General features: G+C 39.7%; 1 protein-coding gene across 1 annotated transcript; it reads left to right on the forward strand.

Moving 5' to 3' along the window:
- The first annotated feature begins 1 nt into the window (after nt 1).
- Nucleotides 2-9,413, forward strand: LOC137273300 (box C/D snoRNA protein 1-like). The gene is made up of 8 exons (XM_067805857.1): nt 2-267; nt 3,833-4,011; nt 4,402-4,487; nt 5,240-5,343; nt 6,081-6,149; nt 6,557-6,718; nt 7,296-7,420; nt 8,117-9,413. The coding sequence occupies exons 1-8, from the start codon at nt 77-79 to the stop codon at nt 8,296-8,298; spliced, it is 1,098 nt and encodes a 365-aa protein (XP_067661958.1). The 5' UTR covers nt 2-76; the 3' UTR covers nt 8,299-9,413.
- Nucleotides 9,414-12,975: the final 3,562 nt, after the last annotated feature.

Below are 12,975 nucleotides of genomic sequence, written 5' to 3' on the forward strand. Positions count from 1 at the left end.
AAGACTTCGGATTTTTGTACTGTCACACACGTGGTTTTGGAGGAAAACCAAAACAAACTCAACACGTATAGTTAATATGGTTAAATTCGACGCCAGAGGCATAGACAAGACAACATATATAGGCGTCATGAGTGAAAAGATGGACCATGCCGACGAACATGCAGACAAACCAACAACAGTGGACGGAAACGCTGCGGATCGTATGGACCAACAGACAGATGAGCCGACATCTGAAGAAGAGCCCTCTAAATCGGAAATTAGATCAACGTAAGAATGTTTTATTTGCTCTTCGTAATTAGAACTTTTATTACGTGAAAGCTTGCTACAGTTATTCTCTTTTCTGCTTGCTATTGTGAGCGAAGGGGCCCCCGACTGCTTTCAGTTGGAGTTGCTACACTGGTCATGTGTTTTTTTAGCAAGGCTACAGGCGGAATCATTTCATTGTCATACAATGCATGTGCACTAATCAACATCAGCTGACTACCGTGCCTCGACTACGTCTCATGAACGTGTTTTCAGCACTGATGCAACTTACCCAGTACATATTCTGGGAGTAGTGCACTTTACCGGGCGCGCTTTTTCCGATTTTTTTCGCTGTGCTGGCGGGGCTCGAACGCTCTCAGCAGGGGTCGTGGGATTCTAATTAGACTAATTAGCGGACACGCTACCTCGGGACCACCGGTGCGATCACAGTTAGTTAGTGCTCGTTTAACGGGTCATTACCCCACTAGCTCTGCGCATGCGCAGTGAATGAAAACAAACTATTATGGTTTGTTTTCATTTACTGCGCATGCGCAGAGCTAGGCCCCACCTACCCATTCATCAAAGCGAGAAGCCACACCTAGGCATTGTTTTCAAGATGTTGTGCAGCCAATCCAGCGAAGCTATGATATACGATGACGTTTTTCGTTTGACTTTCGATTCGTGGATGGATATATGGATATAATCGCATCTAAGGTTTGCCAACCCTAACCTTTACTCACTAACCCTAAGGATCTAGAAGGGGGGGTCCCTAACCCTAAAGATCTAGAAGGGGGGTCCCTAACCCTAAGGATCTAGAAGGGGGGATCCCTAACCCTAAGGATCTAGAAGGGGGGTGTCCCTAACCCTAAGGATCTAGAAGGGGGGGTCCCTAACCCTAAGGATCTAGAAGCGGGGGTCCCTAACCCTAAGGATCTAGAAGTGGGGTCCCTAACCCTAAGGATCTAGAAGGGGGGTCCCTAACCCTAAGGATACATCAGCGCGGTAAAGTGAGACAGTTCAGTAGCTATAGCGCGCTCATTAGCGAGCGCTCAGCAGTCCCGGGTCGCGCGCCCGGTAAACTGCACTCTAGCCCATATTCTATTTATGCTGCTGTCATGCACGTCAAAGAACTTCCAACTAGTAATGCCTACCCATCTATCATGTACACCCATGTAAACTGAATTCGGTGATATAAGGGAAGAGAGTGAAAATCATATTTTAAAGGTCATGTGCAACCAAAAAATCAAACATAATTAAAACACAATTATCACTTATTCATGACATCTAATATACATTGCTGCTTGTTAAAAAAAAATGAACAAAATTATAAGTGTACAATCGCGATTAAAAAGTGCCGTATTTTGTACTTGGGCTTACTTCCCTCAAAACGAAGCCCTCAGGAGACCAAACCCAGTCATTGAGGGTGGCTGTGCCCTCAAGGGTAACGACGATTTCTGATTGGCTGATACGCTGAGGGCTCATTATGTGTACAGAAAGATGATCTGTTTGATGGGCCTTTTATAAGTATGGCTAGTCACAAGAAAGTAAGATTCTTTATGGATAACGACCTCTTTTATTGTACTTAATGTATTGTTTCAGTATGGATTCATATACCGTTGTCAAACAAAATCATATACACTAGAATAAGTTGTTATCCCCAGAGAATGTATGTAGAGATGTTTGGTTTTTGTAAATACACGTTCTCTGAATTTGAGTTCGATCAAATCATAAATCAACTCAGCAGAGATGGTGAACTACTGCCTGACTGGAAACTGTCATTCGTCCAAGTACAAAGCAGGACTTGAAAGAGTTTGCACCAGTTTCTGTCAAATCCAGTCATCCAAAAAATTGGCCGTAGTTTGCTTGCAACTCACATTCATAAACACTTGTCATGTGTACAAGTATCACACCTGCCTAATTACATAATGTGGCAGAGACTGGACTCTGATGCAAGAGTCATAAATCATTTTTTTTGTTTATGGCGTATAGCCTGATAGTTGTTAAGTTCAAATTGCATGTGGTCAATGATTGAAGCTGTCTATTGTATATTGTCTTTATCATACAGGCAGGCAGACATACAGGTGTCAATAAACCAGACATTGAGCTTTCTCTGTGACAGAGGTTGCTTACTACAATCAACAAGTCTTTTATGTAACAAATAGATTATTTACTTGTTTGTGTACACAACCAACATGAGAGTACTGCTCAAGACCTCATACTCTGAACATGCATACTGTTTCAAGCTAAGCGAAAATATTCACTGCACATGCGTTATGGGTGCAGTGCAGCACAGCTGTTGAAACCAGTTTCCCCCAAGCGCTGGCAGGAATTTAGTGAATCGTTTGAATTCAGATTTCGCAGGCTTTTTTTCATCGCGTTTTTTTCAACTTTATAGACTGAATTGGACTTTTTCATGATTTGTTTTGGTAAGTGCATACCTAAAAGTATCAGAAACTGCGAAGTTGTGTTTTATGTTGCATGTGACCTTTAAGTAAATGATATCATTTTGTATAGTCACTGATTACTTTGTTAATTGAATTCAGTAAACTGAGAATGCCTAACATTCCACTCGTGGTTGAAACATTTCTTTACCAAAGCCATTTGCAGATTAGAGAAGGTTGGTGCTAATGGTATCTTTTTGCTTGACATTTTGTGAAAATAAAACTTGATATTAGTAGCACCAGTGTTCTTGAGTTATTTAACATAGTGCCAGACAGTAAGATTTAGAGTATATACATGTATTGCAGATATTCTGAACATTTTGGTCAATGAGGAGTATTGTGTAAATGTCCAAAGCAACTCTTTGTGACGTCATACAAGACTTAACTTACGAGATAGCATGATAATTACACCATCCACAAATCAAGATTATTCACGTAGTTAGGTTACAGTTCTGATGATGATATATTTGTGCTTCCTTTAATATTTAAAATATGTATTTAGTTGTATCACTTGTTTAATACACATATAAACCAACATACATTTCGATAATGCCGACAGCAATATGTTTAAACAAAGTTATATCTGCTCTGGTTATGCATTGTTTCTAGTGCCAACCGGTATATCACATTCACAGTTGATATTTTTTTTGTCAAAATCCTTTTAACCCATTTATGCATATTGTCCCATTTTGGGGCGGGTTTCTCTGAAGACAGAAATTAGCAGTATGAAGCTGAGTAACATGTTTGGTGGTTGAACCATTCACATTGCTTGGAGAGTTTAAATATTTTAAGCATTGCCACTTCCAGTGGTGAGGTCCTTCACCTGCCAATTCGTCGAAATGTGACGTTTTTGATGATTTTTTAAAATTTGTCCCTGTTTTAATTATGTAAGTTCATTAGAATGTGTTTAAAACTTTCATTGTTCAAATAGAAAAATAAAATGAAAATGGTTTGCATTTTGTCCATGCTTAATTCACTATGAACTTAAAAGTCTTTTATGGATCTAATCTTTGTTGGGTCATCACCAGTCATTGTTTTGTGTAGGCCAAGTTGGCAGTGTTTAAGATAATATTTATGTTAGAAACAACTTTAAATGCAGAATTATCAATAAGGCAGGTATTGTTTCACAACAAACCATTCTTTTTCAGAGTGCAGTGTCAGGTGTGTGGGGACAACCCAGCCAAGTATCGCTGTCCTGGATGTGATCAACGCACATGCTCCTTGCCATGTGTAAACAAACACAAATTGGTGAACAGCTGTGATGGAAGACGTAACAAAACAGCCCACATTGCAATGAAGAACTTCACTGACACTCATCTACTTAATGGTAAGTTTGGAAATGGTACTTAGTCAAATTCACACCATTCATTACATATTTTATTGGATGATTTGTATAAGGTCTTTTTAAAGGTGAATGTATAAATCAGCATTTTGATAGTGTGACAAATAGTTGGATTGTTGCTGAGTGCAGCTTTAAACAAGAAACAAAACAAAAGTCAAAACAAAATGAAGAACATATCTCTTTAGGAACTGTTATAATTTGATACACAGAATATGTGTGTGTGCATGCATGCGTGCGTGGGTCACACCGAGTGCTTTAGGAATATACTTGTTATTGTTGTATGTCAATGATGTTTTATGTGTGCATCTGTATGTATGATAAACAACGTCCTCCACACACAGTAAACCCTCAAAGCAGATCCTTCACTTTATTCAGATTACCGCTTTCTGGAGGATGGTTGTCGAAGAAACAACAGTTGTCAGCGAGACTTCCTCAAGATAAAACATGACAAACCAAAAGCAGTAAGTGCCTATCTAAACTCTTATTACCTATAAGCAACATCATATTTATTCTAACTGGACATCAGCTGCGGATGATGGTTGTCCAAAGAGTAACTGGGAATTGTAGCTAATGCTATGAGCTTATTATGTTACCTGTTGTGAAACATTTCCGTCATCATATCTGAATTGTGTAGATAGATACTTATGAAGCTGATGACTGTTGGCTGGTCCAGAATGGCTTATTTATAGACTGCCATGGTCTGAAAATCGTTGGCTTCCCATGCCAAAGACCTGGGTTTGATTCCCCAAGTGGGTACAATGTGTGAAGCCTTGATATTACTGGATATTGCTAAAAGCGGTGTAAAATTAAATTCACTCATTTGGCTGCAATATTGCCCAATGCAATGTTAAACAACAAACAATAAAAAGATAAATACAGTATTTTATACATATAGTATGTAGCCTCTGTGACATTTGTGACTGAAGGCAATAGATGGACCATGTCAGTCTAGATTTATACATGAAAGCTACATCAAACAGTTTTCCATGTTTACATGGGTGGTGTTGTAGCCAAGTGGTTAAAGTGTTCGCTCAAAACACTGAAGACCTGTGTTCAATTCCCCACATGGGTCCAATGTGTGAAGCTCATTTCTGGTGTCTCCTGCCATGATAGTGCTGGAATAATGTTAAAAGCAGCATAAAACTAGGCTCAGTCACTCATTTTCTCATTCCATGTTGACATTGATAATCGTATTTCACATTTGCAATTTCAGCTGATGAAATTAATTCGTCACGCTGAATCTCTGGGTATTGAATTGCGAACTATGCCATATCCGATGTCCAAACGCAAGAATAATCGAACAATCTTCCTCTACAAGTAAGATCTGCTCCTGTTCTCCTTAGTGTACAGATGAGTTGTACATTGCAAACACTGTCATTTTCCTGCAACAAATTTTGTGGGGAGTGAGGTGGGTAGTATAAAAATGGACTTTCCATGCACATTCATCTTTTCTGGAGCAGAACATGGAAAACGTTCAATATTTCTTTACCAAGCTTGGTAGATAGATAGGCCTGGTGGTGAAATGGTACCTTTCGGGTTTTATGGATGTCTGATATTTTTTTTGCATTGCCATGGCAACAGGATTGACTTTGACAGAATTTGGTGGTAGTGCTTCTTACTGGAGCAGAACTTTGAAACCTTTCAGTACTATCCTTCCACTTTGCTTTACACACTCCAAAACATTTGACATAGATAACTAGTTGACATATTCATGAAGAGTATTTTGCAATGGCTGGGAATATTGATGACCATGTCTTCTTGTTTGTCTTAAGTGGTCCCGGGGTAGAATAGACCTTCAGTAACCCATGCTTGCCATAAAAGGTGACTAATGGAATCAGGTTTTCAGGCCCGCTGACTTGGTTGACATATGTCATTGGTTCCCAATTATGCAGATCGATGCTCATGTTGTTGATCACTGGATTGTCTGGTCTAGTCTCGATTATTTATAGACCACCGCCATATAGCTGGAATATTGCTGAGTGTGGCATAAAACTTAACTCACTCTCTGTCTTTAGTTCATTCAGTCAAATGTCTCTTCATCTTGTGTGTTCTAGAACAAAAGAGATTCTGTGGCAGATTGAATGGAAGTTTCCCAGTGCTGATGCAAGTTTCATGGACAGGAAGTAGGTAGATTCTATAATGTGACTGTACCAAAAGTAGCTAATTCTCACGTCTGCTGGGTTCAGTGGGGCAGCCTAGTGGTTCAAACACTGAAGACTTGGGTGTGATTCTTTACATGGTTACAGTGTGTGAGGTCCAATTCTTGTGTCCCCCTGCTGTGATACAGCTGGAATGTTGCTAAAAACAGTGTAAAACTAAACTCACTTACTCTTATGACCACTAAAGAAGTTCGAGTATTTTTCAGTTTTTCTCAGTGTTGCATTAGTTACATGGAAATTGTGCTGTGTATGCCATGAATGTTTTTCTGTTTTTTTAGTCAAAGTTAACAAAGTATTTTGATCGGTATGACAGCTCTGTGAATTGTTTTTGGTTTCACACATATTCTAATAAGAATGTGATTTGTGGGCAGACAGAATCAGAACCTCACTCTGGAGGCACTTCTGAATAAGTACCTCCACCCAACTGAGGCAGATCCACTGGTACGGCATCAACTACGGCAGTACATGGAGGCAGGTGTTGCAGGATGTCGTCTGCTGATGAAGGCTGAGGGTAGACCAGCTAATGATGTCAGGTGAGTTCATGTATGATGTCTGCATTACATGGACTTCATGGGCAGGTCCCTTTTGTCCTGAAAATTTATTTGAAGACCATTGAAATTCTTGTGAAAATGGGGGCAAATGAGCTGTGTATCCACACCTGGACCCGCTTCAGTTGACACGGAGCTTGGTTGCTCCACCTGTTTATGGGGCTGATGGTATCAGAGTTACCCCTTTGTGCACATCAGCACTCCAGCATTGTGGATTCCAATCTTTATTCAAACAGATAATGTGCTGGACAAATAAGTTAGGGATATAGGTATTTTTAGGATTGATATTTTATGAATGTGTCAATGAACAAATAGATCATTATTCATTATTCAGAATTTCAAAATTTACATATATCCTAAACTATTTGTGTCTAGTATATTTCACATGGGTACAGTGTGTGAAGCCTATTTTGTTGCTGGAATACTGACACACTATAAACATTATGACACTTGTATCTGACTACCCACATGAAATATATTGGTATACATGTAAGCCATCTATGTGTTAACAAGTTTTGATGTGTATGCTATGTTAATGACAACTTTGATTTCTCCACTGAAGGTATCATGAGTTGGACCTCAGCAAGTCTGTCTTGGAAAACCTGCGTGGGAAGTGTGTGGTGGAATATCCCACGATTAATGTCGTCCTACATTCTTGCTGCCACAATTACACCCTTTTGTCGAAGGGTGAGTAGAAAAACTGAGATTAAGTGGTTGGTCTTAGAGGCAGTGTGCAATATAGCCACTGGTCCTCTAACCCATGGTAGGTAAAATTCCAGTCTGGTCAGTTAATCTCTACAGTTACAGGCCCGACTGGCCAGTGGATTTTCATGGGGTCATTTTGTAAATATTTCAATCTCTCCCACTTGTTAAATGATAATACACTTTTGAAACATGCAAGATTATGTACTCATAAAAATGTTCATCATATTAGCAGTTTATTCACAAAACCTGTGTCAAGCCAACAAAATCTTATTCTCACCTATTGTAGCAAAATTTTGTTGGTTGGGAACTTTAAGCCATAGCTAACCCGACTGGCTTGCAAAATTTGGAAACTGTTTCAAACACTATTTAGAGGGAAATCACACAAGCGCACCTCTCAACATGACTATTTCATGATAGATGTGAAGTTTTTCCAAGTTTTGAATGGGTAGTTACAGTTGCTTACAGTTAGTAAATATTCATAACATTTTTTTAAATTTAATGAAACGTGCAAAAGCTATTTAATGTTAACAGAGATGGCAGTGGAAAAGAAAGGGTCTGACATTAGCACCAACTCAAAACATTTCTACATTCTGCACTTGCTGTGTTTTATGCTTTGTCTCCTGCGATATTAGCACCATTATAACTTACGTGTGATATGCTCTCTGTCTGTGTCTTCAGAGGAGGAAGACAAACTCTGGCAGGAGAGAAGACGAGGAAACTTCTCACGGCAAAGAGACTTTACACCTTATCAGCAGAAGCCTCAACATAAGGGAGACAACTCAACACCAACACAGAGAGATATAAATATCACAAGGCACGAGGCCATGGTCTCAGATGAGGGATCAAATCTGAATACCTAATTGAACATGTACCAATGATTACAATTAACTGCCTTTTTTCTTTTTATTCCAATTAACTACCTATGGGATATTCTTATCCATAATACTGCCATATTGCTTGGGAAGTGAGTTGCACTCAATCAGAAAAAAGTGTCTTGGGCAAAAACAGTTAAAAGTGAACTCTGGTGAACTAAGAGTTCAGTATTTTGTAAATGTGAAACACGAAATGAAGGATTGTTTGGTGAAAGCTATTTATGCTACCGTAAGCTCTGAACCAGTTATAACCATGAGCTGTTGGAGGTCTATCCTGAGAGTGATGTTGACATCATTGGTTGATGACATGCTTTTCAAATAAACATGAAGGATATGCTTAAATGATTGTCTGTGATTTGTGTCAGACCACTCCACAAAAAATGCCATTTGCAAGTTTATGGTGACCCATTAGATTCAAGCTCATAAAAAGAGCCTTTCAAATATGGATTCACAGAACTCCAACCCACTAGCCTCTGTTTACCCCTGTTGTTTCAAACTACTAATTAGTACATTTTCACCTCTGCCCCTCGCTCTACTCACTTCTCTGTACCTGTGCTGCTACTATTTATGAACTTGTTAGTAGGTCAGGTGTTGGTTGTATGCGACTACCATTACTTGATAATAGAGAATCATACCTCCATGATCATTATTGACCAGTAGATGATCAAAATGCAGAGTCAGATCAGATGTTTTCATACAACGTACATATTGTCCATCGTATGTCTAATGGCACACAGGTATGAATCAAGATTTCTTACCCATAACATGCTCTAGTCCTTGCGTTAGACTTGTCATGTACCACTGTGTTCTTTTTGGAATAAACTTGATTGCTAGCTAACTTGTAATCCTGTTACGGGGAGTGAGTATAGCTAACAAAACAGCCCAGCGAAGGGCTAGAGGTACTAATTAGTCTCTTGTAGCAACATGAGACTAGAGGGATGATGCCCCTACCAAAATTTGTTGTCTTCTTTGAGTGTCATTTTAGAAGCTGGGAAGTACAAGTACGTCACCATCCTCTTCATGTTGCATTCCTGCTTCACAGCAGTACAAGAACGTGTACCAAAAACCTCACTCATGAAATAAAAATAACTTGTTAACCTTAAGGTTTGTTCATTACGAACTTGGTTGTCAGTGAAAGCCAGTTTGTGTCGTCTGACTCCATGGTTGTGAGAAGTGGACTATGCTATACATTTGATTGCCTGAGTCTTGGCTATATACAGTCCATTTTCTGAATATTACTAACATGGTATTAAACAAGACATATTGTTCTCTGATCTAGAAAGTGGAAGCTTTCTGGTGTTTAAAGATTGGTCTCACAGCTTTTAGCTCAGTGTGAAGAGGTACCTTTACTAGCTGGAAATATGTGTCAGATACATATCAAATGGTTGCTGTGTGTGTTGTGGGGAGAACAGACAAATATGTGGATTGATCTGTTATAATGGCGAGGTTTCGCTTCAGATTTTGAGATTTTGTGGTAGAATTTTGTCACCAGCAGGTCATCATAACCGGACATTGTGGTGTGATATTGTATCATCATACCATTTTTGGTGAAAGAATGTAAGATTTCTTTCTGGTCAAGGAACAGGCCCCGAGTATGCCACAAATGTAATAAAGAAACATTTGTCAGCACCTCGTCTGTGCTGGAGGTATTCACGAAAGTGGTTGATGTCTTAGACAAGGTAACCAAGCTACTCACTCAATCAACTTCCTTTCACTAACTCAGTGTAGGCACCAGTATAGTGGGGAATGAAGTTAGATGTGGATAGTTATTCTCGAAACGTTGGTAGCCCTACGAACTTATCATGCCCATTCGTAATACACTGGCTCCCGTCAAAGGTAATTCTATGAAATACGAACGTTCGAGAATAAAGGCCTTGGGCCTAGATTTTCGAAGCTTTCTTAACGCTAAGATAGTCGTAAGTTAATCCCAATGCATGGTACTTACGACCATCATAACACTGTGAGAGCTTTGAAAGTCTAGGTTCTGGTCCCTAGCAACCTGTCATGTTAGTGAGAGGCGACATTATGGATAGGTCCAATGACATAACAGATCAGAAAATTCATGTGTCACCACAGACAGGTGATCTGGACCGTGTATCGTAATATCAATCACCGGATTGTCTCGGGGCAAAAGACGTTCACAGGCTGTCCTCATGCAGACATATTTTTTTTCAACATCGGCAATATTTCGGAACACAGGGGCTTGTAACGCTAGAAACTGCCATCAAGGTATATAGTGTCTCTGATTTATATAGTACTAATATACCATCAGGGACAGTATATATCTTGATGGCGGTTTGTAGCGTTACAAGCCCCTGTGGCAGTGAGTGTTTTTAACAATCTTGCAGCAATGTCACTGCGGTCGACACTAGAACGTACAGTTTAATAGAAAACGGCGATGTTACTTAAACCATCATACATGTCAAAACGTTAACTTCTCAACAAGGATCGACGTTGTGGGTTAGGTAATCGTGGGAGACAGTTCTTGTCATTTGTCATCCAATCCAAAGCACAAAAATAAGAATCAAGCATTTAAACGTGTTTTTTACACAGACACGATTGCAAATATAGTTTCGCAGTAATCACTCTCCACTTATCTCCACGTTTGACAATGACTAGAGGATCGGAGCTTACGGTTGTGGTGCCCTTCAGAAAGTATTAATATTCATCAGTGGGCGGAGCTTATGTGACTGCGTCACATACACGCACAACATACGGTTGAGTATGAAACTATTTCTGCCTGATACCCAGGTGTAACTGGTAAGCATGTCAGGTAGCTATTCCTACACGTGGAAATCACTACTGAATTCGGTGAAAAATTGTTTGAAGACAAATTAGGGAAATTAATTGCAGAGAACAGAAAATACAAGCGTTCCCCTTTTTGTACAAATGGACGCAAGGAAGCGCTGTGCAGGGACTTCCCACTTCATGTGGTTTAACGGGCAGTAAGTTTGTTCGATCGTAGTCGCCATTTTGATTCCATGACCGCGTCATATTGGGCTCAGATTGTTATCCGCAATTTGTTACCAGACGTTCTTGAAAAGCACCAAGAGGTTGGGTGAGTATTGATATTGTTCACGTGATGACGGCGCAAAAATTACGTCAGAAAATTCGTGCAGAGAATGAATAGAATCATTCATAAAAGGTGTCAGCCTAGTGGTTAAAGCGTTCGTTCGTCACGCCGAAGACCCGGGTTCGATTCCCCACATGGGTACAATGTGTGAAGCCCATTTTCTGGAGTCCCCCGCCGTGATATCGCTGGAATATTGCTAAAAGCGGCGTAAAACCAAACTCACTCACTCACTCACAATGCCGTATAGATGTCTCGTACACGCAAGGAAGTAGAGATGTCTTGTATGCGAGGAGTCGTATTTATTATTTAAACATATTATATTCATGGACACATGCAACCCAAAAAATCAAACATAATTAAAACACAATTATCACTTATTCATGACATATAACATACACTGCTGCTTGTAAGAAAACAAATAAACAAAATTATAAGCGTACAGTCGCGATTCAAAAGTGCAATATTTTATGTTTTTGTACTTGGGCTTACTTCCCTCGAAACGAAACCCTCGGGAGACCGAACGCAGTCACAACGGGTGGGTGTGCACTCAAGTGTAACGACGGCCTTCGATTGGCTGGTTCATTTGCTGATACGCGGATACAATCTGTTTCATTGGTATTTTAGAAGTTGGGCGAGTCACAAGAAAGTAAGATTCTTTATGGATAACAACTTCTTTTATTGTACTTGATGCGTCTTTTCAGTATGGATTCATGTAACGTTGTCAAACAAAATCATATACACTAGAAGAAGTTGCTATCCATAAAGAATGTATGTAGAGACGTTGGGTTTTGTAAATACATGTTCTCTGAATTTGCGTTCGATCCAATAAAAAATCATCTCAGTAGAGATGGTGAACTACTGCGTGGCTGGAAACTGTCAATAGTCCAAGTACAAAGCAGGATTTGAAACTGACAAGAGTTTACACTAGATTCCGTCAAATCCAGTCATCCGAGAAATATGGATGTTGTTTGTGTGCAACCCATAGACATAAAAACATGTCATGTGCATAAGACAGGACATGACTCGGGTCCGCGAGTCATAAATCAATTTGTTTTGTTTATGGCGTATAGCCTGATAGGTGCTAAGTTCAAATTGCATGTGGCCAATGATTGAAGCTGTGTATTGCATATTGTCTTCGCAGACAGGCAGACAAACATATAGTTGTTAATAAACCAGACATTGAGCTTTCTCTGTGACAGAGGCTGCTTACTACAATCAACATTTTTTTAAATATAACGAGTAGATTATTTACTTGTTTGTATACACAACCAACATTAGACTACTGCTCACGACCTCATACTCCGGGCATGCATACTTTTTCAAGCTCCTCGAACCTATTCACTGCGCATGCATTATGGGCGCAGCGCACCACAGCTGTTGATACCAGTTTCCCCCCCCAGCGCTGGGAGAAATTTAGTGAATCGTTTAAACTCCGATTTCGCGGGCTTTTTTTTCATCGCGTTTTTTCCAACTTTATAGGTCAAATTGGCATTTTTGATGATTTGTTTCGGTAACTGCACACCGAAAGGTATCAGAATCTGCAAAGTTGTGGTTTACGTTGCATGTGACCTTTCAGGAAAGGAAGCATTAGG

This window comes from Haliotis asinina, chromosome 2, assembly GCF_037392515.1.
Source record: "Haliotis asinina isolate JCU_RB_2024 chromosome 2, JCU_Hal_asi_v2, whole genome shotgun sequence".
Lineage (NCBI taxonomy): Eukaryota > Metazoa > Mollusca > Gastropoda > Lepetellida > Haliotidae > Haliotis > Haliotis asinina.

What these genes read in the sequence shown, in the direction of transcription:
- LOC137273300 (XM_067805857.1), top strand. Translation starts at nt 77, where the DNA reads ATGGTTAAATTCGACGCCAGAGGCATAGACAAGACAACATATATAGGC. An exon ending in GCAAGTTTCATGGACAGGAA is followed by an intron (nt 6,150 to 6,556) that starts GTAGGTAGATTC and finishes ATTTGTGGGCAG; the next exon opens with ACAGAATCAGAACCTCACTC. An exon ending in AGACCAGCTAATGATGTCAG is followed by an intron (nt 6,719 to 7,295) that starts GTGAGTTCATGT and finishes TCTCCACTGAAG; the next exon opens with GTATCATGAGTTGGACCTCA.